Consider the following 23,781-nt stretch of genomic DNA (forward strand, 5'->3'; position numbering starts at 1 on the left):
ATTTGCCAAAACCAATTTTATGTAAGCATGAAATATGGTGATAAAGAATTATCAAATGGCATAGATAATTCATTATTACATACTCCAGTATTCACCTTAGTGGTATCTGTGATGTATAACGGAAACAGTATAATACCGTAGAGGATGCACAGACTAATATATGACGCTATTACATATTTATTAATAATGACTTGTCACAGTTTTCAGAGAAAAATAACTTCAACTTCACTATATACTAGCTACTGTAGCCAAGTGCTATATGTACTTTATATGTATAATAACTTGAATATGTTTGTAATAGAGATAAATATTCTAAAATAAATCGGTAGCAGTGTAAATATTTATAAGTTTCACTTTTCTTCGTCGCCCCCTAAAAAACAGAATGAATCGAAAAGCTCTGCTTTCAAGAAAACATTTCAGCCGTTGTTAATTCGAATTTTGTTAAATAAGAGCCGCGGTCTCATTTGCTAACATTTTGTTTTATTTCTTAAAGTATCATTCTCTGAAAAGTTTCAATCTCATTTTGATCATAAACTCAATTAACTACCAATACGTAATGATTTGGACGACTTCCTAACATTTCTGTCTATCTAACTGTTTAACGTACGCGTAAAACAACAAACAGCTACTTGAACAAACTCCTTCTTTTTCATTTACTTTAATCAAAAGAAGAATGTCTTATAATTTGACTATCGGAACGGAATAGAAATCAACTTAATTGTCTGTAGGAACTAAGGGTGTCGTTTTAGTTTTAAAGTACATTGAGGTTCGGCATACATTAATTTGTTTTATCAATCCCAAAATTCCCACTATCACTTACTTGATTTTTTCGCCGGACCAATCAAAACATTGGCATTGTATATGCAAATACCAATTATGACTTCTTTTATCCCGCATACTGACGCCAGTGAAAACTGAAAAATCATTTCAAAATTGAAAACAGTATGAAAACGGGGAACGTGTTAAAGAGAAAACAACCCGACCAAAGGGCAGAAAGCAATCCAAGGCCACCACTGGTACTTCTACGCTACAAAAAATCCATAACACGGGTTTCAGCTGGCCCATAAATAATAACATATTCTCCGAAATGTACATAACAAGACATGCAGTGTTACATCTTTACTACTACAAGATCAAACAAATACCAAATATTCAGTTAATATGAATATACATTCGTAGTGTCTGTATACTTACTGTACTTCGGTAATGAAATGTTACGTAGAGTATTTGAACCTGCGCGAATGAATAATGCGCATCATTGATATACTATATTGATATGCTAAATAGCAAACACAGTTAGAAGGCTTGAGTCCATTATATGATCAAAGATGCTTCAGGTCAATTAATTAAAACTGATGTCTATACAACGTAAAACGAACTCAGGAAATAATATGCAATCTGACAACACCAAAATATTTTAATTATAAATGAAGACACCAGATGCCATTGATTCAGCTGCAAAATAGTATAGCCTTGAAACCATGACACTAAGATCTAAATCTTCAGAAGACAAATCATCAACACAGCGAAGTTGACACTTGCACTGACAAACGAAGTAATTAACCGATAGCGTAATTGAAATACAGTTTGACAGATTCCAATATTCTTTAGGAAAATGCACATACGCCATTAAATAAGATCCATTATACCAAACCTAACTAACACGGCTTGAAAAATCTTCAAATATCATCGGCGATTTATTTGCAGCTTGACTTCTTTTTAGAGACAAACAAGAACCAGGAAAATAAGTATCAATATATTTTTACTAAATTTGGTTTAGGAAAATTTCTGTACTTTTTTTAAAAGTTGCAACAAATCTAAATTAACACAATGTGGGTTTTTGCGACGATGGGATTTCAGTTTTCTTAACGATACAATTTTGACTGCGTGGTGGTGGCAAATTGAATCGGACAGGGAAATTTTGATATGTTTAAACTAAATCATGCCTTCAGATGTTTTGCACACAATATTTTATATTTTCAATAGGGTTATTATTCATTTTTAAATGAAAATAATTACAATAACTTACTAAGGCTTTTCTACCTCAGGCATATATTACCTTAGCTGTATTTGGCAAACATTTTAGGAATTTTGGTCCTCAATGCTCTTCAACTTTGTACTTTATTTGGCATTTAAAACTTTTTTGGATTCGAGCGTCACGTTCACTGATGAGTCTTCACTGACGAAACGCGCGTCTGGCGTATAAACTAAATTTAGTCCTGGTATCTATGATGAGTTTATTTAAAAGATATATATATAGATAAATTAAAACATATCCTCAATCCTGAAACAAAACAGGACACTATCAAATTAGGCTCCTTTTTAAAAAAGTCACCAAGACTGAGGGCAGGGAGTCCTTGATATTATTTAAATCTCTTATATATATTTATACAAATGGGACAGCCAAACTCATAAATCGAAAAAACACTGAAAACATCATTTCTAAAAATGAAAAGGACAAACAGACAAACAATGGTACACATGACACAACATAGAAAACTGAATAATTAACACGAACCCCACCAAAAACTAGCGGTGATCTCAGACAAAGTGTCTGCATAGTTTTTTTCATCGTTTATATGTAACCTGTATATCATGTATAATGAAGTTTCAATAAAGTTTTAGTAATATACATGTGTAGTAACAAACAAAAAAACAACGTTCAAGCATACTTTATCCCATCCTTATCGAGTAACATTAATTGTATATGGCGGCAACGATGTCATCGAGGTTATCAACAAGTCTGAGAAATGATAAAAAGCAATTTCCAAAAGTCTGTGTGTAAATGACATACAGTCTAAACAGAACTCCTGTGTCACCAGACTCGCAGATGAGGTTTCCTATTAGGCAGAACTATATCGGAAAATAAAACGAGATACAAGTTCATAACAGCTTGTATCTCGTTTTATTTTCCGATATAGTTTTTGAAACGTTTGATTTTTTTACATTTTTATTAGCTTAAACGTACATTAACTATTGCCATGCAGTGAAGTTCATAACAGCTTCACTGCATGGCAATATTTAATGTACGTTTAAGCTGATAAAAATGTTAAATATCAAACGTTTCAAAAGTTTTTTTTTGTGTGCAGACAACATGCAATTTTTTTTATCTTTAATTTATTCAATATTTTCTACATATCAGATTGAAACCAAAATTTCGTATTTTCCTTATGATTGGTATCCTAAGTTTAGAACATACACGTTTTACATAAAAACATTCCAGTATTAAGTCGATACTTTTTTCTTCTTTCCGACTTTTAACTCCGGAATACCAAATGTTTTTTTGCAAAATAATGAGTACACTGTAGTAGAACAATCCGGTACACGGTCAAGCAAGAGCTACTAAAATAGGCAAAATCAAGCTTACAATCGGTAAAATGTTGAAAAAAGTAACTGATTTCAATGATTCTTTTGTTTATTTAGAAACTTAAATATTAGTTCCCTCCTATCCCAAAATTAATATAAAAAAAATATTACCGTGTTTTTACTTCGTTGGGTTGATTCTACTCGACAGAGTATTACATGTAGAATGTTCTTAACCAGGTTTGGTAACCTGTCGAAAAACTCGCTGAGTCAAATACTGGTAAGAACAAAATACAATATTTAAGAAATAATTGATACCAGCTATACTTTATTGTAGTTTTAACAAGGGTTGGCATTATATTCGTGATTATTTTTGCCCGAGCGATAGTGAGCGCTAAAATAACACGAATTAATTGCCTTCCAATGTTTCACCTACAACAAAGTATAGCTTGCATCAATTAATTCGATATTGAATAGGATAATACAGGTAATTTTTATGTCTGATGTGTATAAATGTATAGCGTTTGTGAGGCTCTTTCATAAACCTCCGTTTTTGTTTGTAAACAAGCAAACGCCTGGCAATGTGATTTTTCAGAAGGAGGAGTGGAACAGCCAGCATGACCGGTTGTCGTATCTATGTCAAATATGTCAATTTCGAATTGAAACACATTACATTCATGATAAATTAATAAGTAACAACATGTTCATCATTTAAGAGTTCGGAAGTGTTTTAAGTTTATGAAATATATTAAATGCATGCAAATTTGATAAAATTCATTATCCTGCTGTTTTCAATATACGCATGTGCAAACACATTTTATTCGGTTTAGAGTCTGGGTTTATTCAGAAAGCGAAAAAAGCACGTCATATTAGAATACACATTATATGAAAGAAAGGAGATTTGGGGTAAACATAAATGAGACAAAAACCTAACAACAAAAATATAAAATACATCTTCATATAATATTTGATCAGCTTAAGCATTCCCAAATCTAGGTATTTTATTTTCAAGACGTTTAGCGATTTTAAATCAACTTAAAAGAACAAGGATTTCTAAAAAAATAATTTACTCAGGTTAAAATGAGAAGAAGAGTGATGAAAATGAATAAAATACGCAATGAATAAAATTGAGAATGGAAATGGGGAATGTGTCAAAGAGACAACAACCCGACCAAAATAAAAAAAAAACCACAACAGCAGAAGGTCACCAACAGGTCTTCAATGTAGCGAGAAATTCCCGCACCCGGAGGCGTCCTTCAGCTGGCCCCATAACAAATATATACCAGTTCAGTGATAATGAACGCCATACTAATTTCCAAATTGTACACATGAAACTAAAATTTAAATAATACAAGACTAACAAAGGCCAGAGGCTCCTGACTTGGGACAGGCGCAAAAATGCGGCGGGGTTAAACATGTTTGTGAGATCTCAACCCTCAATGAAGAACGATTCTAGTATATTTAAACTGAATACAATCATGCTAATTCTTTATTGATTAAAATTTAACAAATGTATCTTTGTTTCCCTTGATGCGAAGAAAATAATTACGAACTGGGAGTTTGTAATTAAGATTAAACTTTGGTTCACTAATCCGCTTTTTCAATTTCAGGAACGTAATATAATTATTATATTAAGCTTCCGTTTTTGATTCAAGAGAAAAGTTAAGGTGATAAAAGGCAAATTGGCTTTAATATGGGTATATTCTTAAACATGGTGTGTTCGATTCAAAATATAATGTTTCAGAAGAATACTTGTGGTTTGGATGTCTTACTATTATGAATTGTTTTTTTATTTGTAAAAGTTTATTTTTGTCTTGCTGCAGTTAAAGGTACTAATAATGAAACATGCCAAGCGAAATATCTGATTTTCCAGGCATGGATTCTAATTCAATCACAGGAAATTAACATGACTTGTACCGTGTAAATATTTGCTTATCAAAAGCTTTAATAAGTCTTATATATTTGATTTATTGCTACATCTTTCACTTGGATTCACATTCGTTTTAAAGGTTGCTTAATTGATATATAAACGTGATTCCATGTTTCATGGGAAATGTTCGTATATTACAAATCCATTATTTTAACTATTCTGACGTATTTTTATGGCGTTAATGGATGTTTTGTAATGAAAATGGATGTTTACTTAGTAATTTTAACTTGTAAAACATGCAATATTAATTCCCTGGATTAAGCAAGTGGAATACCTCTATATATGTTACGTTTTTTTTACCCTTGGCGTTCATAATACAATGAGTTTGATATTTAGGACCATAACAATCATAAGCCGATTAAAAAGCCCTCCCAGAATTTTGGCAGAAAGTTTAATTTTATTTGTCAAATTTTCAAAAATGGAATGTTTTTGAAATAAAAATCAAACGTTTGATAGCATGAAAAACATAAAATGAGGAACACAATGAAAATACAATATAGATCTTCAAAGCGGCATACAAGTCATTGACAGTGTCGTTTGCTAACTGTGAAGAGGCAAACGATTCATGCATCTCTAAGACCTAAAAAATAAACAATAAATTCGTCCAATGGATAGGATTTTGCCCTGTATTGTGTATGTTAAAATCATGCTAAAAGTTGTTTTGGTGAGGTTTTTTTTATATACACAAACAGTCAAATTACTTTACTTTTTAGACCAAAACCTTTGATTGACAAAGGAATAAAATCTGTCAAATTCTTGTTCACATATTTGACACAAATCTTCCTGTTCGATTTATAAAATATTTAATCGTATATCAAATTTTTTTACAATGCATGGGCTCGATAAAAATATATCAGCATTTCGTGTTTATCCTGGTCTAGACGCCTTCTAATTGACAATCGAGATGAACTCTGAAGACTGCCGACTGGCATATGACCTTATATTAATAATTTTTATAATGATCTAAATAGATAACTAGCTCGTTCGAATGGATTTTTCTAGGTCTGTTTGATTTTATACTTAAAGTTAGATATATATATTTAGTATCGTTATTACCTGCAAGAATGAGCTTTTTACGAATCAAATAGTCAATCAAATGGGTTTTCCTTAATTCGCCTTCAAAGTTGACATTTCTTTTTCTTTTCCCTTATAATAACTGAACACATCTTACTCATACGTAAACATCTCTAGCTAAGGCGTTATATTGAAGATAACATGAAAATGAATTCAATGAGGTCGAATTATTCACTTGTGAATGAGTAATTCATCCGTATTGCTTCTTGTCTAGTGTTGGCACAATTGTACTTAACTGTCTTCTTAAAGCGAATTATTGTTTCACTATGTCACTTTCATTTAAGATTTGAACAAAACAAACAAAAAATCATACTTTATTGTTTTATATCTCAAAGTTAATGCCCCTTAAAACATGTTAAACTCAATATTTGTTCAGATTTGTACATGACTGTTAATTGGAGTTTACACAAATGCTTTACAATTAAGTTCGACAAAAGTAAAGAAAATCATGATGAGAGCCAACCAAAATTTTGCACAGCCCCCATGGATTTATATATTTAGAATTTAACATTGTTTTCCCAATAAGTAACCACATAAAACCAAACAATCTATGATCATGATGATATGGCAATTCTATCACCATATTATTCATATACAGTCAAGAGTGTTTGTTTACTAGTATTTATAGAATATTCGGTACGATTATTTATTCTTGAAAGTTGATAGATGGAAATGACGGTTTAGGAAACGAGGGTATTGTGAAAAGTGCAGGTCATCAAAATGCCACTCAAAAACGTATTACAGGGGTGAGTATAACACTCTACTCATATTTATGCATCAGATTGTACATCTCTGTTGATTGCAGCCGTTGCTAGGTATTTATGCATCCAACAAAGTATTGAAACAATGACGTACGAGAAAATGCATTGCACATAACCAATGCATTATTATCATTGATATCATTAATATGCCTACGTGTACGTAAAGTTAATTTTCTTCTGTTCTAGTATTAATCTAGATTCATGATTTCTCATTTTTATTTGTTATTCAGTTGATTTGTGAGAACTCTCCGTCATAAAAATATAATAAAAAAATTATATTCGTTCATGCCTGTCACTCAAAATTTTAGCGATTCAAATTTCAATTCAATTGAATAAAATAATTGTGATTTGACAAAATATAAGAAGTAAACTTACTTACTTTGATTTCCCTGAATAGAATTCTCCTACACTAATTAACTAGAACTACATTCAATATCATACATCTGTATAACAATCTCAATGCTTTTAGGAAATATCTATTTCTGTTGTCATCGAAAGTAAAATTTAATCTATGAAATTTACGCTATATAATTACACGACGAGAATACATAAAATTCATCAATATCTTTAAAGAGAATGGTACCGATCAATGATGTTAAAATATATCAATAAAACTGATTATATTGTGTTCGTCTCAGGTGGACTGGAAATCAGATGAATGGAAGTATGCTATTCAAGTGGTCATTGTCTTTTAATGACTAACCCTGCTGTGTAAACAGTAGAATATATTTTCAATGGGATTGATTTCAAGCCCATTACAAGTATACTTGATATCAAAGCATTTCTATGAAACTAAATTTCAAAGACTTTTCTATAACTTGTTGTTTTAGAACTTTGTGCTGATAGTTATTGAAAAGATGGTACATTATTGAATTTATTATTGCTTATTGTTATGTTCAATATGTTCTTTATTGTTATCGATTTGTATCTGCTTAATCTCCAGTTGTAATGTGTTCAGGACAATATTTATTATAATATTTAAGTGTCATATGAATATTTGCTTCGTCAATATAATATTGTGCCTACTGACAATGATATAGTTAAGCTCGTCACCGCTATCTTGACACACAAGTATGACTCTGGTTGATAACTCATAAATGTTTACTTTGTAAGCTTTGTTTAATTTTTAATAATGTACAATAATATGAGCTCAGTTGAAAATCAGTAACAGTAAGTTCTATGTTAATGATATTTCGGATCATAATGCACAATAGTTTTTGTTCAATCAATTAAAAGTACGTAGGTGTATCAAGAAACTGGTTTAACAGAACCCTGTAATACAGGCATTACTGTCTGGAATCAGTTCTCATGAACTTACTCAAACCTATTGGGAAACTAGTATTTCGAAGCTCTATAATACTGGTACATTGACTACAGATAAAAAAATTAGTAATTCAATTTGAATGAATTCTCGCATTCACTGAACATAGTCTCAATTATTATAGTGTACTGTAATGTTGTGCTGTATAACTATCGCTGGTCAGAGGGAGGGGTTTAGCGATAACAAATACATTCAACCTCGACGCATTCGTTATGTGCTTGCCCAAAGTGTGGAGCCTGTAGTTTAGTCATTGTCGATGTTATTTTTTTTTATTTTTTGGTCAAATGGTTTGTAATAACCTAGCTAGTCCGTTAGTTTTCGCAACTGAATTGTTCCATATTTCTAATGTCATTGCCATTTATAATCTACTATACGGTATGATTTTTTTAATTTGGGGAGGGACGTACGGTTGCCTATAATTACTTGCATGTACATCACATTTATTTGAATTTTGGTGGGTAGTTTTCTCTTGGCCCAAATAGCACATGTCCTTATCTTTATAACAAAGTCATTAATTAGTAACATAGTAATTATGCCGTCTTGTTGTATGTTGTGAGTTGTACCTCGGAGCAGGTTTTGACGAGCAACGTCATATTAGAGCTTTCTTACAAAGTGACGAAAGGTACGAACAAACGTAAAGGGAGCACGTATTTCATTTCTACAATAACAGTTAAAAGTTTTTATCCAGTAACACAGCATTCTTTTCTAAATCAAGTTTCTTTGAAAAAAAAGAATATCGCAAATAATACACGATTTTAATATAATCAAACAGAAAAAAAGTGCCAAATACACTTACGTCCGATACGTTACTTACGTAAACCACGAGTGCACACATTTCCGCGGGAATTTTTTAAGCACGAGTTTCACGGTTAACATTTCAATGACATTCTTGAAGTACGTTAGTGTAAATGTAACGACAAGATTCAGTACACTTTCAGCAAATTGTCAAAGTGGAATATCGAGATTTTCCTAAAAAATAATGCTATAATGTTATAAAAAGTAATGTTGAATAAATCTAGAAAAAAAAGACTTTGTATATCAAGAAAAAAGTAAAAACACAAAAATACTGAATTCCGAGGAAAAATCAAAAAGGAAAATCCAAAAACAAATAGCAAAATCAAAAGTCCAAACACATCAAACGAATGGATAACAACTGTCATATTCCAGACTTGGTACAGGCAATTTCTAATGTAGAAAATGGTGGATTGAACCTGGTTTTATAGCTAGCTAAGAAAAAAAATCTACAATTTTGCACCATATAAATTGTGGATATTATAACAATGATTTAACAGTTCACATGATTTGAAGATAGACGTGAAGTTGTCACTTATCGTCCAGTGGCTAATATTTCATGATTGTTCTGGACTATAGGCAAAACGCAGTTATACGCTAAAATAACCGTTCCATTGTTCCAGTGTATCATATATAAACATTTAGGGGGGCAATGAATATTACCAGAGATGATGATTCAAAAGTTATGAAACGAGCACAAGCATATGGCATAGTATGAAGATCATCTTTTTTTCTTCATTTTCATTTTATTATTTTGAGCGTTGCAAATTTTGAATCAAGGAAGTATTTGTGTTTCTGTAAGAGAAGAAGACAATGTCTTTGCTTTTACATTTTCTTATGTTCAGTAAACAGTGCAACATTGTAAATTGAAGAGTGGGGGAGGGGCCGGCTTTTAGTTTTTAAATGGTATTTTTTCCGTCTGACTACTCTATATTTAGAATATTTTGTAGTGTTATCTCCTCCGACCTGGTGGTATCAATAATCATAGTCTAACCTATCGTACGTCCCGAAATCCCAAATTGATCTCAAGAGAAATCCAATTTAATAAGTGTCGTTGCATGCACGATAATTGTCCGAAGTTCACGACTTATATTTAAATATGTCAAAATAAAGGATCCCTAAAACGAGTCTTATGTATAATTCGTCAAGCATACGTACCTTTCGAATTCGTCAATTTGTAAGAAAGCTCTAATAAGTATTATAGTAAGACCTTATCGTAATCATACGGACACAATTTAATAAAATACTTTTCTAAAGCATCGAAACATAATTACTCATATAAAGGCATAAACTATTTAAATCCAATATGAGAAAAACACAGTATAACCTTTATTAAACACGGGTAAGAGTAGAAAGAAAGATAAAAATCTAAAGTACAATGTCTTAAACGGTAAGACAGTGAGTTGATATTAAATCAAACGTGTGATGTGAAGATTACTTTTTTTTTGTAAATACCTATAGTTTCGTGAAATGCCAATATGTCTAATATACATTTATATTTATGAAGTTTTATAACTTGCAAAAAGAAGGAATGACTGCAAAAGAAAGAGTTAAACTCAGTTTCATCACAAGAACATTTTCCAACATGGGAAAACTACTCCGAGGAAAGATTATGTAGATTAAATATATAATATCCGTCAACGAGGACAAATTGACCATTGTAGGAACGTATTTGGGTACTAAAGTAATTGAATGGTATATACCAATACAAAATACAATTACAACTTCTAAATTAGGTTAGGATATTTATACGTGCTAAATTAACATATAATTGATAGCCACACCTGTTGCTGAAATAACACATTCAAATGCAAATTTGGCAAAAAGACGTTTTATGTAGTTTCAGTTAGGCTAGTTGGAAATACTCGGAAAGAAGGAGTTTAATTGGGTAATATTTGGCAATAAAAAAAATACTGACCAACGTCAATAATATTTCATGACCCTTCCTTAGATAATTAAGGTTATAAATCAGGTATGCAATGCATAAATAATCTTAGTACTTATAAGTATTTTAAATTTCATTTTCACAATGATCTAATATTAACATGAGACTGGGACAGCTAAGTGAGTATTGGTCTTAGGCTTCCAAATATGTGTAGCAGGAGAAATGTGAAGTTCGACCCAAAACATTTAAACATACTCCAAAAAGTTACTCATTGGATTGTTATTCTATGTGATATTGTTAAACTGTAAACATAAAACCAAAGATTCAATTTGCAGTTTTTACATAACGGAAGATGACACTAAAAATTATCAAAAGTGAAACTGTAAAAAATTTAGTGCAAAAAGAGACTGAAAGCTTATAAACAAAATTTCAACTTAAAACCTGATGGGCTTATAGCTACTGATAACAATGAACTTAATAAAAAGGAAGTACAAAACGATGCAGCTTCAGCAAAGAGGAAATTTACTGATTGTAAGTTACTTTGTCTTAGTTTTTAATTGTGTTTGAATATTTCTCACATACTTTCATACTTACTTCTTACATGTACTTTATTACTTATTATCACATATTTGTACTGATGTTACGTTTTTGCAGGGCAAATAATAGGCGGAGGTCAATATCGATATCAGCCACCGAAAAATCATATCGCGTCCCCGAGTTTGACTTCTGGTAACCTGTCAATCAAATACTATTTGTAAACAAGATGGTAACTGAAGCAGACGATGAGAGGTTCCTCACAGTATTGTATGATGCCAGTAATTTCATTGAAAAAATGATAGCACAAAGAGAAAAACTAAAAGTGACGTAAAACTTTTAACTGAATGGTTAAAGTAGAAAAATGAATTTCGGGCAGAAGAGGACATATCTGTACTTGAATTCAATCAGTACTTAGCCAGATTTTACTTGTCTGTCCGGTCTCAGAAAAATGAGGAGTATGAGCCGGAAAGCCTGAAATTAATCCAGTCATCCATTAGTTAGTACTTATTGGAAAAGAATGGAATATACATTCTTAAAGATAAGGAATTGTACCACAGTAGAAAGGTACTATCTGCCAAAAGAAATCACCTGAAGTCACAGGGACTTGTAAACAAAATACTGAAAGCAGATCCATAGATAGGTTATTTGAACAAACTCTCCTAGAAACAGGTAGTTTATGAAATATTATCTTGTGTCTATGCATGTACATAAAATGATAATTATGTCAGCTTAAAAAATGTATCTTTAAACCAGCTAAATAGATAATCAAGAGAGACATTTTCAATTTGCAAAGTTTGTTACTAAGCAATGCCAGGCAATGTCAACATAGTTTGTCATACAAGTTTCAAGACTGGTCTAATTTTTGGAAAATGTGCTTCAGTCTTCTATATATTGTCATTATTGAATGTAAACAACTTACAATGTACCTTTTTAAAATGTTTTAATTATTCATATCTTTATTCTCAATTCTTACTTTGAGGCAACCCTGAGGCACTTCTAATACCATATCTTTAAATAAAACTTTGCACTTAGGTATGAGGAGAAGGAAGGAGCATACTGACATGTTATTTGGAGACATAAAAATTATGACAACAGCGAGTGGTGAACATTATCTGGAGTACAATGAAAGGCTGACCAAAACCAGGACAGGACACAGTGACAGTAGAGCATTTGCACCTAAAATGTTTGCAACGCGTTGTAACTTTCTATCAATTTATTAAATATTAATATGAAATTGAAAGTAAATGATAAATACAGGAACCACCACACACGTATGCCTCCTAAGTTCTGATTTCATTCATACATATATACTGACATGTACTTTAAAAAAAAAGAATACAAACAAGAAAGAAAAAATAATACCCCAAAATATCTAGCCACCCGCGTAAAAAAAAGGGGAAATATGAACGATATAAAAAGAATAAAAAATATCATTAAAGCTAATTCATCTTAAATTAAATATAAAAAAATGTAAATATTGTTTTAATGTTATATGATATCAAGAAACATGTCCTTGATTTTTTTTTTATCTTTTATTATAATAGCTTATCCACGGTGTCCAGTCAATGCTTTCAAACAATATATTCGCCGCCGTCCTGAATAAGCTATGACTCCAGACGGTTGCTTTTATCTAAGTATAAAATAAAAACTACAACCTGATGCCAGTGAAAATGCTAAACAAACATGGTTTATCATGCAGCAATTAGGTAAAAATACTCTAGAAGATTTGTCTATGAAAGGTGGTCTTACAGGAAGAAAAGTGAATCATAGTGTTCGGAAGACTACAGTTTTCTCACTTCTGCACTCCAATGTGGAGGCCACTACAGTCATGCAATTGACAGGCCATAAGAATGTTGCTTCCGTCAATGAGTAAAGTTCAGCATTATTACAGCAACAGCAAACTATGTCCACATTTTTTTTCGATATTGGTTCAGGATGCCAAGGATTAATACCTCAAAGATCAACTTCAAACACTAGTTTTGAAGCTATACCTGCTGATTTTTCCTGAGGATGATATTTTTGACACTATTGGACTAAATGAAGTCTGCGAAACAATAGAAAATTTTGAATCTACAGAAAAAAAAGAATAACCTGTGGAAAATGTTCCACATTTCCATTCTTCCACAAGCTTTTATTATAAATTTTACAATTAACATTTACAACTCTGAAAAATAATATTATTTATATATGCACTGTGATACATTTTTTTTTTATTCAATTGTTATGAATTTTGGTTGACAATAATTTGATATATGCTTTCTTTTTTTCTCCAGCCTGAAAATATGTGATCAATAGATTATTACGTGGCATTTTCAATATTGGTCTTGGTATCAACCCAAGACTCCCATATCAAGCCAGAAGGCTTGATATTGGAGGGTTGGATATGGGTCGAGGGCTGATACCAGGGCCAATATTGAAAATGACATGTCCGAATCTATAATTATTAAGATTAAAAAATGGCAAACCATTTTGTTTATTTAACAATAATAAGTCCATTCAGCTTTATGTGTTACATTTACCCTTCGATTGTTTATTTAGTATTTAAGATGTATAATACCTTAAAACATATTTTGTAGCATGAAAATAATTTGTATTTTGTAGGTTGTATGACCAAGACCAACCTTAAACTCCAAAAAGATTTTGTATAACAACTGATTTCACTACATGGGAGAAATAAGATGAACAAATAACCGAATTATTTTTTGCCTGTAACTTGCCCTGTATAATATAGCTGATAATATTGTCTGGAGGAAAACTGTTGAAATGTTAAAACCAGGTCATTACAGTCCAATTATCAAGGACATTGGAGGTTGTCTCCTTGGTAGAATTAACGAAAAGATAACTAAAGAGATGACATTTTATTTAAAGGGACAAGTCGCCGTTTTAGTACAAGATGAATGTAGTGACATTGTTAAGATAATAGTTATCAAAGGTACCAGGATTATAATTTAGTACGCCAGACGCGCGTTTCGTCTACACAAGACTCATCAGTGACGCTCATATCAAAATAGTTATAACCCAAACAAATAAAAAGTTGAAGAGCATTGAGGATCCAAAATTCCAAAAATTTGTGCCAAATACGGCTAAGGTAATCTATGCATGGGATAAGAAAATCCTTAGTTTTTCGAAAAATTCAAAGTTTTGTAAACAGGAAATTTATAAAAATGACCACATAATTGAAATTCATGTCAACACCGAAGTGCTGACTACTGGGCTGGTGATACCCTCGGGGACGAAACGTCCACCAGCAGAGGCATCGACCAAGTGGTGTTAATAGTTATCAAAGGTACCAGGATTATAAATTAGTACGCCAGACGCGCGTTTCGTCTACACAAGACTCATCAGTGACGCTCATATCAAAATAGTTATAACCCAAACAAATAAAAAGTTGAAGAGCATTGAGGATCCCAAATTCCAAAAAGTTGTGCCAAATACGGCTAAGGTAATCTATGCCTGGGATAAGAAAATCCTTAGTTTTTCGAAAAATTCAAAGTTTTGTAAACAGGAAATTTATAAAAATGACCACATAATTGAAATTCATTTAAATGAGTCGGTCAGTTACACAGTCACACAATTATCATGAGTTTCCAGATAAAATCGTCAATTACATTACATTGAAACTTTCATTCGTAATAGACCTTACATGTTGTTTGTAGCTGCCCAGCATGAAGATGTCAAAGAACTAGACATCAGAAATTTTATGCAAAATATTGATTACGCAAAAGAAACTTAACACCGAAAAAGTCAGCCCAGTCCAATTCCAACTGCTTAAGACAGTTTACAGTCAAATTCTGCTTCCATTGCTGATGCATGTGATGTCTGGATTGATTTACTTCAAAGAAAATACCTTACTCCTTATTTGAAAACTTTAAATAAGCAATTTGATGAAGCAATGATCTCCAGTCATTTCCTACCTCACATAAAGTATCCTAGATACAGTGGAAAACTTAAGTATCATCTGACTGCACACGATATTATTCTTGAGGAAAACTAAGAACTTTTTCAAGATTTGGTAAAATTCATGTGTGATGGTGAATCCCTTTCAAATTCTTTAACCAATGAAACAACAATAAAGAATATTCACTAACTGTTTCGTGGAAAAGTGTTGAAAAAAATAACAGTACTTAATCACTTATTTTGTCAGTAAGCTAGCTGGGAAGCCAATGTGCATGCCAGCACGTTTTCCTACCATAGAAAGAATATTTTCCCACTTTGGTTTGTATAAAACAAAATGCGAAAAATAAACTAGGCATTCAACAATGTGCAAAACTTATTTTAATTATAGAATGTTTACAGAAATAGATGAAATTGAATTGTGAATTAACTGCTCTAAATGTATTGTGTATATAATGTATTTATTTTTTTGATAATGCTATGAAAACACATGTTGTTACTCTTTTGTATAAAAATAAACTAAAAAGTAATATTTTGCCTAACTGAGGGAGTATTGCCCAGCCATAAAACAAACTGTTTTTTTCTGTTTTTCCCGGCTAGCAATTGTTTGCGGATGATACTTTACAAACCCTGTTAAGATGTTTAATCTTGACAATGAATGGCCTCTGCTATTTAGATTACATAGAAAACGTGATGTTTTGTAAAAAAAAGTTTATTTGAAAGATTAAAAGCTGTAATTTATGATTGATTACTGTTACAGTAACGGAACAAATATGCGGCATAAGCGGCACACTATACAAATCACGCAGATGGCGATAAAAAAAATAGTTGGAATGAACAAAAAGGAATAAAAAAAATGTAAATAGAGAAAATTCCATGTTCGTTCAATGCATTTTTTTAGGAACATTTTATCACACATACAAAAAAGAAGAACTAAGAAGCAACGACAACCTAGTTACTCTGATTTATCAAAGACATTTGAATTGCGTAGCCAGACTTCTCTGCGATAGTATCTGTTATATTATGTGGATTATAAAGTAATAAGATCTGTCATCGATAACAAATTGACCCATATATGAACGTAGTGTGGGTGCTGAAATAATAAATTATATGGTATCTATAAATACAAAATACAATTACCAAATCTAAATTAAGTTAGGATAGGAAGACGTACCAAATTAATGTATCGCTTGCTGCACCTGTTGCTTTGCTTACATTTTCAGATATGCTCAAGGCCGAAATAAATGTGATTACTTCGAATTCGATTGGAATATAAGTGGACTTGTATTTATAGTACTACATCGTGTTTGGCATTAATAGTTTGTCCATAGCCATCACTATCCTACCAATAAATAAGTTGACAATAAGACATGTAAGGTGCAATATTTGATAGTGCTTTTTAAGATATCATTAAAAACAAAACTTCTTGAAAGATTTGCATAAGTATCCCTCCTTTAATTTAAAACATAGTTAGTGGGTTTCGTGTTGCTAAGTCTTTAGTTTTATATGTTGTGTCTTGTGTAATATTTGTTGTCTCTTTCTTTTTTAGCCATGGCGATGTCGGTTTATTTGCGATCTATGAGTTTGTTTGTTCTCTAAATTCTTTCACCCCTCTTTTGATAAATGTAATTGGTTAACGTTGATTCTTAATTTTTTAGTGTTTTCTTTTTTTCATGCGCTCTTAAGCTCGTCTAGATCGTCTATAAAATTAACATTTGATATCGGAAAAGCTAAATATTTAGACACATTTCCTGACGACTTCGGCTGACCCGAAAGAGCCACATAAAATTAATCGCAGTTTCCAGTATTACAATTGGAGCCCCCCTACTCCACCAGCAACAGTGGCAACCATTTATCAGCTATGACATCTAAATTAAATTTACTAATCACTTAGTTAAATTTGTTGTCAGAAAAATTAAACTATGTGGCTAGTTAAACTAATGTTAATAATTAACTGGATTGAAGACAATAGTTTTGTTTAGTTTTTATAAGTATGATTGTTTTTTAGTTAGGATATTTAATAGAGTAGAAATCGGTTTTTATTAATTGCACTTTTAATTTTTGCAAGTTTAATTTTAGCGTTAATTTTCTATATAATTATGTTGAAATAAAGCTACATTTTCGTCTGCTAAGATTAGTTAAAGATAACAGTATTTTCCAAAGAATTTATTACTGTGTAGAAAGTTAATGGTTAATCTTAACGGTATTCCTAAATTGTATGACACCTTCAGTAGGTCAGTCTAGTCATTTAGAGTTCAAGTACAAATCGTCTGCACGTGCAGCTGTGGCTATTTAATTTAATTACTTTGTTTTGATCATCTCTGGGAATCAGGTTAAATTAGTGTGAAATTTTATATCTACTGGTCAGACGTAAACAGATCGTCTTTATCATGCGATAAGTTAACATCGAAAACAATGTTGTGAAATTGTATTACGAAAATGATTGTATATATTGTAAATATTGGATTAAAACGTAGTTATTAGCAAACATTCGTTAGTTATATGATATGGATATAATAATGCTATTGGTATAACGTTATCGTCGAACTCCCAAATCCCAAATCGTCGAACTTTATATGAAACAATTTATTCCACTGCACATTTCAAATCGTCTCCGCAACATTTTGGTAGCAGAGCGTGGTTCAAGGAACTTTAATCGAACTCGTATTGTGAGAAAATTAGTAATTGGGATTTGGAAATCGAAGCAGCGGCAAGCGAGGGAGACAACATGGACGAAACTGTAATTGCTAAACCGGACGAAAGTTTACAATTAGAAGATCTGAAGAAGGAAAAAGCGAAAGCGAAATCGGCATTCACAAAAACTAGACATTCATTATTGCAAATTCTTGAAGAAGATTTTCCGGATCGTGAAGAAATAAAAGTAATTCAAGAGAAACTTATAAATGCAGAAGAAAAAGCGATGGATATTATGGGGAATTTATACGATAAATACAAGCATAGAAATGACATTCAAAATGTGATGAAAACAACAAAAGAAATGGAAAAAATCGAAGAAGAATTCACAGAAGCAGAAAATGAGTGTCGTGACTATTTGATCGAGAGCAAAGTTGCGTCAAGCGTTGGATCCAGTGTATCTAGAATCTCAAAACGAGATAATGTGAATTCCGTAAATAAAGTGGAAAGTAAACATGTTACTGAAGAAAAGGAAGTTAAACCAGAATTCGAACAAACTACGAAAGAAGGAAATAAAAACAAGCAGTTGAAGTCTGAATTAGGAAGCGACATGTGGAAACAATTAAAAAGAGTTTCAATACCGATATTTAATGGAAATAAAAGAAACTACCAGAGCTGGAAAGCTGCATTTCTAGCATGTATCGATCAAGCACCGGCGACAAAGGAATATAAATTATTACAACTAAGACAATATGTTGAAGGTGAAGCGTTACAAGTTATCGAAAATTTAGGACATTCAGCAGTTGCGTATGATGCCGCAAAGGAGCGCTTAGAAAGAAAGTATGGAGGACAACGAAGACAGATAACCCTGTATATAGAAGAACTTGAAAACTTTAAACCTATGAGAGAAGGTATCGCTAAAGACATAGAACATTTTGCAGATTTACTGGATATAGCAGTTGTGAACTTGAAAGAAGCAGGTCGTTTCGAGGAGCTAAAGAATGGTTCTTTGTACAACAAATTGCAGCGAAAGATGACAGAATCTATGTTGTCGAGGTATCATCGTTGGATATTCGAAAGCGGAAAAACAGAGTCAGTCGAATGTCTACGTGAGTGGATTTTACAGGAAGCAGAGTTTCAAACTATAGCATCAGAAACAATACATGGATTAAGTGCAATCACTAGTAGCAATTCACAGCGGAATTATAAAGGAAATCGTAGGGATGGATTTAGAACATTTTTTGGAGAATCGCAAAATGAAAGCTATACCGGAAATAGGATGTGCAAGTGTTGTAACGGTAATCATGGAGTCTGGAAGTGTGATGAATTTCGGAAGTTAACCGTTAACAAGAGATGGGATACCGCGAAACGTTTACAGTTGTGTTATCGTTGCTTAGGACATGATCACGTAGGCAGACAGTGTCCGAGAAGTAGAGCATGTAACTTGGATGGATGCAAAGAAGTGCACAACAGACTTTTACATAGAGATAAACAATCGTTCAGTGAGCCAAAAGTTCCAGTGAGAACCGAATCGAAAACAAAACAGAACTATGCTGCTGAAAAGAAGGAAAATACAGGCGCTGTCACTGAGAGGGAGAGTCGGGATCGAACAATGATTGGCCGAGACAGAAAATCAAACATCGTTACGCTTAGAACAGTACCTGTAATATTGAAAAATGGAAACCGTACCGTTAGTGTTAATGCATTACTGGATGACGCAAGTACGAAAACATATATCAACGCTGATGTTGCCGCCGAATTGGGACTTCAAGGACAAATTCAGAAAGTGACAGTTAATGTATTAAATGACAATGTTGAAACATTTGAAACTATGCCAGTCGAGGTAAGACTTCAAAGTCACAATGGTCAGACAGACGCCAAAGTAGTCGCATTCACTACAAACCGTGTAACCGGAAGTTTACAGCCAGTTGACTGGAAACAACACGCTCGGAAATGGGACCATCTTGCAGGGATTAAATTTCCGAATCTAGGAAAGAGACCTACCGTTGATATGTTGATCGGACTGGACTATCCGGATCTACATTATTCTTATAGAGATATACGTGGTAAGCCTGGAGAGCCAATTGCTAGACTAACACCGTTAGGTTGGACGTGCATCGGAGATCCGAATAGCGGTCAGGATCAGACATTATTTAACCGAACTTATTTTGCTCGTGGACAAGAGAATCGAAATAATCTAGATAACATTGTTAGGAAATTTTGGGAAATCGAAAATGTCAAAACACCAAGCGAAAACGTATTTCTAAGCAGTGATGAGAAAAAAGCGTTGTCAAAGGTAGAGCAATCGTTGGAATTTAAGGATGGACACTACGAAGTTAAAGTACCGTGGAAAGACGACACACCTTCATTACCGAACAATTATAATATGGCATTAAGTAGATTAGCAAATACAGAAAAAAGATTAAACAAAGACCCGAGTATTGCTAAAGTTTATACACAAACAATAGAGAAATATATTGAGAAAGGATATGTTCGCAAAGTGTCGACAAAGGAGACTGTTGCAGGAAAATGGTATTTGCCACATTTTCCAGTGATTAGACCGGACAAGGAAACAACTAAAACTAGGATTGTATTTGATGCGTCCGCAAAATTTCAGGGGATTTCGCTAAATGACACTATTCATCAAGGTCCAAAGTTACAGCAAGATTTATTCGATGTACTATTACGCTTCAGAAAGTACCCCGTTGCACTTGTTTGTGACATCGCTGAAATGTATTTGAGAATTAAAATTGCACCAGACGACAGGCCGTATCACAGATTTTTATGGCGCGCAATGAACACTGAACAAGTACCAGAGGAATATGAATTCAATAGTGTTGTTTTTGGAGTAAATTCGTCTCCATTTCAAGCTCAGTTTGTTTCTAGAAAACATGCCGAAATGACAAAAGATTCATATCCACTAGCCGCCGAAACAGTTCTAAAATCTACATACATGGACGACAGTATGGACTCCGTAATCAACGATGAACAAGGCATCGAACTTTATAATCAGCTATCTCAGTTATGGGCAAAGGCAGGGATGTATGCACGGAAATGGCTATCGAATTCAAAGGCAGTTTTACAATGCATTCCAGAAGAAGATCGCGCGTCACAAGTCGATCTCGATGAGGGATATTTACCGTCAGTGAAAACACTAGGAGTTATATGGCAGGCAGACAATGACATATTCACGTTTAAAGCTAACCCACCGGCAGAGGATTTTAAATTTACTAAACGAAACATTCTAAGCAAAGTTGCTACGTTATTCGATCCGTTGGGATTTATTGCGCCGTACACAATAAGAGGAAAACTGCTACTACAAGAGATGTGGACAGCAGGACTAGACTGGGACGACCAGTTAGACGAAGAACTGGTTGAAAAATCTAGAGAGTGGTTCCGAGAACTTGATGAACTATGTTGTATTGAAATACCGAGATGTTTGCAGTTAAACGAAGACATTGTTTCGACGAGTTTACACACATTTAGTGACGCTTCTCAAGAGGCTTATGGCTCAGTAATATATGCTAGAAACGAGCATACGAGTGGAATGATATCTACTAGATTAATAGCAGCGAAATCGAGAGTTGCTCCTTTAACATCAGTCAGCATTCCAAGACTTGAGTTAATGGCCGCAGTTTTAGGATTAAGATTAGCACTTTCGGTTAAAAACGCATTAGAAGTGCTAGAGGATAATATGACATTCTGGTCAGACAGTATGAACGTTTTGCATTGGATTAGAGGCAGAAGTAGAGAATATAAGCCATTTGTAGCGAATAGAATTGGAGAAATTCATACGTCATCGCATCCTAATCAATGGCGACATGTGCCAACAAAAGTTAATCCGGCAGATTTAGTATCGAGAGGAAGAACCGTAAAACAGTTACAGTCGGACGTAATTTGGTGGAATGGACCGGAATTCCTACAAGATGAAGAACCGCAATGGCCGGACACTAATATTCAGATAGAAAACATACGTGATACCGAACTAAGATGTCAAAAGAAAACAAGCGATAACTTAACTAATTGCACTACACTGAAAAGTATTCATACTAGTGATTCAGATTGGCGTCTAGATCCCGCACGTTATTCGACTTTTGTAAGACTAGTTCGGGTACAAGCGTATGTGCACAGATTTCTTGACAATTGCAGACTAAAGCAAAAACAACGTCGTCAAGGAAGTTTATCTACCGTCGAGTATGCAGATGCCGAATTGGAAACAATAAAAAATGCACAAAGAGAGGCATTTCCAGACGAATACAACGCTCTTATGAAAAGTAAAGATTTACCGAAAACAAGCAAATTATTAGGATTACAACCGCGAATTGATGAAAATGGATTAATAAGATGCGATGGACGTTTAGAGTTCGCTGATTTTCTATCATTCGATGCAAGATATCCAATTATATTACCACGAAAGAATTGGGTCACGAAGCTTATTGTGAAACGCTATCACGAACTTGGAAAACATGTTAGTGGGACAAATCAAACATTTTCAGCATTATCGTCACGATTTTGGATTATTTCAGGAAGAGAAGAAATAAGAGAATATGAACATGAGTGTTATACGTGTCGTAAGAAGAAAGCTAAAGTTGCCGAGCAAGTGATGGCTCCATTACCGGAAATTCGTTTCAAAACACCTTTACATGCTTTCGCTCGTACAGCAGTTGATTTTGGTGGACCGTTCATAACAGTTCAGGGCAGAGGAAAGCGCCGTCAGAAAAGATACTTATGTCTATTTACATGTTTAGCGTCACGCGCAGTGCATTTGGAAGTAGCATTTGGATTAGATACGGACTCATTTCTTAACGCATTTTATCGGATGGTGAACAGGCGAGGTCTTCCGAAAGAGATAATTTCAGACAATGGAACTAATTTTGTTGGAGCAAATAGAGAACTGAAAGAACTAGTTGCGCTTTTAGACAAGGATAAAATACATAATTCAATTAGTAACCAAGGAATTAAGTGGCATTTCAACCCACCGTTAGCTCCGCATTTTGGTGGTATTCACGAGACAATGATAAAATCGGCAAAACGGGCTATTTATGCAATATTAGGAAATGCAGACATTAATGATGAGGAGCTTTTAACAGCATTTACCGGAGCTGAAGCACTGATAAATTCGAGACCGCTTACGTACCAGTCTGCTGATCCGAAAGATGATACACCTTTAACACCGAATCACTTCTTGCACGGACAATTAGGTGGTCATTTCGCTCCAGAAACCGTTGATATTACTGATTTTAACCCGAGAAAACGATGGAGAAGAATTCAGGAATTAATTAGACATTTTTGGAAACGTTGGATTAGTGAATGGTTGCCAGGACTTAACAAACGCGACAAGTGGACTAAAACGAAAAGGGACATAAAAACCGATGATATTGTACTGGTGATGAATCCGAACGTTCAGAGAGGACATTGGCCGCTTGGCAGAATAATCGAAGTTTTCCCTGGCAAAGATGGACATGTTCGCGTTGCAAAAGTTTCACTTGGACAAACTGTATTAATGAGACCAATTACAAAACTGTGTCCGTTAGACATCGAAACCTCCGAAAATGACAGTGATAAATAATTGAAGTAATGTGGACATATATTTTCATTTCAATTTAGACAGTTAAATATTTTGAAATAGTTTTAGATTTTGACAATTTTG

General features: G+C 33.3%; 2 protein-coding genes across 2 annotated transcripts in view; one reads left to right on the forward strand and one right to left on the reverse strand.

Annotated features, from left to right (window-relative positions):
• LOC134723512 (uncharacterized) overlaps nt 1-7,686 on the reverse strand; it is a 42,263-nt gene extending 34,577 nt beyond the window's left edge. The window contains exon 1 of the mRNA XM_063587101.1: nt 7,448-7,686. The gene's annotated coding sequence lies outside the window, so the exon portion shown is untranslated. The remainder of the gene's footprint in view (nt 1-7,447) is intronic.
• Nucleotides 7,687-18,225: 10,539 nt separating this feature from the next.
• LOC134722775 (uncharacterized) lies at nt 18,226-23,700 on the forward strand. Its single transcript, XM_063586403.1, has one exon. The coding sequence runs from the start codon at nt 18,226-18,228 to the stop codon at nt 23,698-23,700; it is 5,475 nt and encodes a 1,824-aa protein (XP_063442473.1).
• The last annotated feature ends 81 nt before the right edge of the window (nt 23,701-23,781 follow it).

Source organism: Mytilus trossulus, chromosome 6 (assembly GCF_036588685.1).
Source record: "Mytilus trossulus isolate FHL-02 chromosome 6, PNRI_Mtr1.1.1.hap1, whole genome shotgun sequence".
Classification (NCBI taxonomy): Eukaryota; Metazoa; Mollusca; class Bivalvia; order Mytilida; family Mytilidae; genus Mytilus; species Mytilus trossulus.

What these genes read in the sequence shown, in the direction of transcription:
- LOC134722775 (XM_063586403.1), top strand. Translation starts at nt 18,226, where the DNA reads ATGGACGAAACTGTAATTGCTAAACCGGACGAAAGTTTACAATTAGAA.